The sequence below is a fragment of the Empidonax traillii genome, unplaced genomic scaffold (genome assembly GCF_003031625.1).
Source record: "Empidonax traillii isolate 1590-97213 ecotype Southwest subspecies unplaced genomic scaffold, ASM303162v1 scaffold2208:size32521, whole genome shotgun sequence".
Classification (NCBI taxonomy): Eukaryota; Metazoa; Chordata; class Aves; order Passeriformes; family Tyrannidae; genus Empidonax; species Empidonax traillii.
In genome coordinates this window covers 1-1,861 of record NW_020957401.1, presented here as the reverse complement: position 1 = coordinate 1,861, position 1,861 = coordinate 1, and the positions used below count along the sequence as shown (strand labels likewise).

The 1,861-nt window shown below is 70.1% G+C and overlaps 1 protein-coding gene across 1 annotated transcript in view; it reads right to left on the bottom strand.

Annotated features, from left to right (window-relative positions):
* LOC114071698 (platelet endothelial aggregation receptor 1-like) overlaps nt 1-1,684 on the bottom strand; it is a gene marked incomplete at its 5' end in the record, with an annotated part of 7,622 nt that extends 5,938 nt beyond the window's left edge. Inside the window, 6 exons of the mRNA XM_027909545.1 lie at nt 50-178; nt 283-429; nt 517-619; nt 711-874; nt 955-1,075; nt 1,510-1,684. Coding sequence (XP_027765346.1) covers nt 50-178; nt 283-429; nt 517-619; nt 711-874; nt 955-1,075; nt 1,510-1,684 — 839 coding nt within the window. The remainder of the gene's footprint in view (nt 1-49; nt 179-282; nt 430-516; nt 620-710; nt 875-954; nt 1,076-1,509) is intronic.
* Between the last annotated feature and the right edge of the window lie 177 nt (nt 1,685-1,861).

Sequence of the window (1,861 nt, the reverse complement as noted above, 5' to 3'; positions counted from 1 at the left end):
TTCCGCACTCCCCCTCTCCCCCTGGCCCCCTCCCCGGCCCCCCACTCACGCTGGGAGCAGCGGGGGCCACGCCAGCCCGGGGCACAGAGGCAGGAGCCATTGGTGGGGTGGCAGGAGGAGCCGTTGGCGCAGGAGCAGCTCAGGGAGCAGCGCTTGCCGTAGCGGCCGGGAGGGCAGGCTGGGGTGACAGGAGTCGCACCCGGTCTCAGCTCAGGGCTCAAGGACCGGGCAGGAAGCAAGCCGCAGCTGTGGGGGGGTGGGAGGGGGGGGTTGTTCACTCACGGCGCTGGCAGGTGGGGCCGCGGTACCCCGGGGGGCAGGTGCAGGATCCGTCCTGGGGGGAGCAGGAGGCCCCGTTGCGGCAGGAGCAGGACATGCGGCACCCCCGGCCCCAGGAGCCGTGGGGACAGCCCTGCTTGCACTGCGGCCCTGCGAGGACGAGGAGGGGCAGGAGGGGTGAAGGGCAACGTCTGAGGGCACAGTGGGGCCCCGCCACCCCCGGGGGACCCCCCTTACCCATCCAGCCAGGCAGGCAGTGGCACTCCCCCGTCACGGTGTCGCAGCCGTCGGCGTGGGCGCAGTCACAGCGTTCCCCACAGCCCGCCCCGAACGTCCCGTTCTGCAGCGCGGGGGACAGGTCAAGGGGGGTCACTGCCAGCATGGTGGCACCAAACCCCGGTGCTGGCAGCAGCACAGCCAGCGGGACTCACCGGGCACGGCTGCAGGCAGCGGGGGCCCTGCCAGCCCCGTGGGCACCTGCAGGCCCCGCTCTGGGGGTCGCAGGAGGCACCGTGGGCGCAGTCACAGCTCTGGTTGCAGCCGGGACCCCAAATGCCGGCGGGACACGGCGTTGAGCAGTCAGGTCCGTGCCAGCCTGCGGGGTGAGGGGACAGCGGGGTGGGCACGGGGATGGGCACAGGGACCCCCCCCATCCACCCTCCGATGTGCACCCACCTTCTTTGCAGAAGCAGGAGCCATCGAGCGGGGAGCACCCCAGGGCATGCTGGCAGGAGCAGCGCCCCGAGCAGTTCACCCCGAAGGTGTCAGGGGGGCACAGGGAGGAGCAGTGCTCATCCTGGGGAGGGGGTGGTGGTGGTGGTGAAGAATTCAGAACAGATGGGACCCCCACCCAGGGCTGAGGAAAGGGCCCAGGTGCCCAGGGACCACCCCCTCATCCCTCCTTTTGGCATCCTGGTGCTGCAGGGAGAGTGGACAACCCCAAAACCCCCCTTCTCCCATGGGAACCCCAGGGGTTGCCACTGACCTCTCAAGAGATGCCCAGACCCTCAGAGATAACCACCCCAACCCATCCCCAAGGACACCCAGACTTCCATGTTTCCCCCAGGGGTGCCCAGACCCCCACGACTGCCCCATCTCTGAGCAACCCAGACACCCACCACTCCCACCTGGAGCCCCCATGATCCCCTCCAGCACCACCCAGACCCTCCCTCTCCCGCTTAGGGCTGCCCCACAGTGCTCCCCCAGGCCACCAGCCCCCCGTGTCCTCACCGTGTAGCCGGGGGGGCAGTGGCACAGGCCGGTGGTCCCGTCACAGGCTCCCCCGTGGAGGCAGAGGCAGCTCTGGAGGCAGCCAGGCCCGAAGGAGCCGGGGGGGCAGCTCTCGTTGCAGAAGAGCCCGGCCCAGCCAGGGTGGCAGACGCACTCCCCCAGCATGGGGTGACAGCTGGGGGGGGGCACACGCTCAGCACCCCAGTGCTCCCAGTACAGGGTGCTGGCTGTGCTGGGGGCTTGGCAGATGGAGGGGCACAAAGGCCCTGCCCCATGGGGGGGATAATGAAAGTCTTCCTGGTCATGCAGCAAACACCTCAGCTGGCCCGGTGAGGGGGATGGGGGGAGAGGG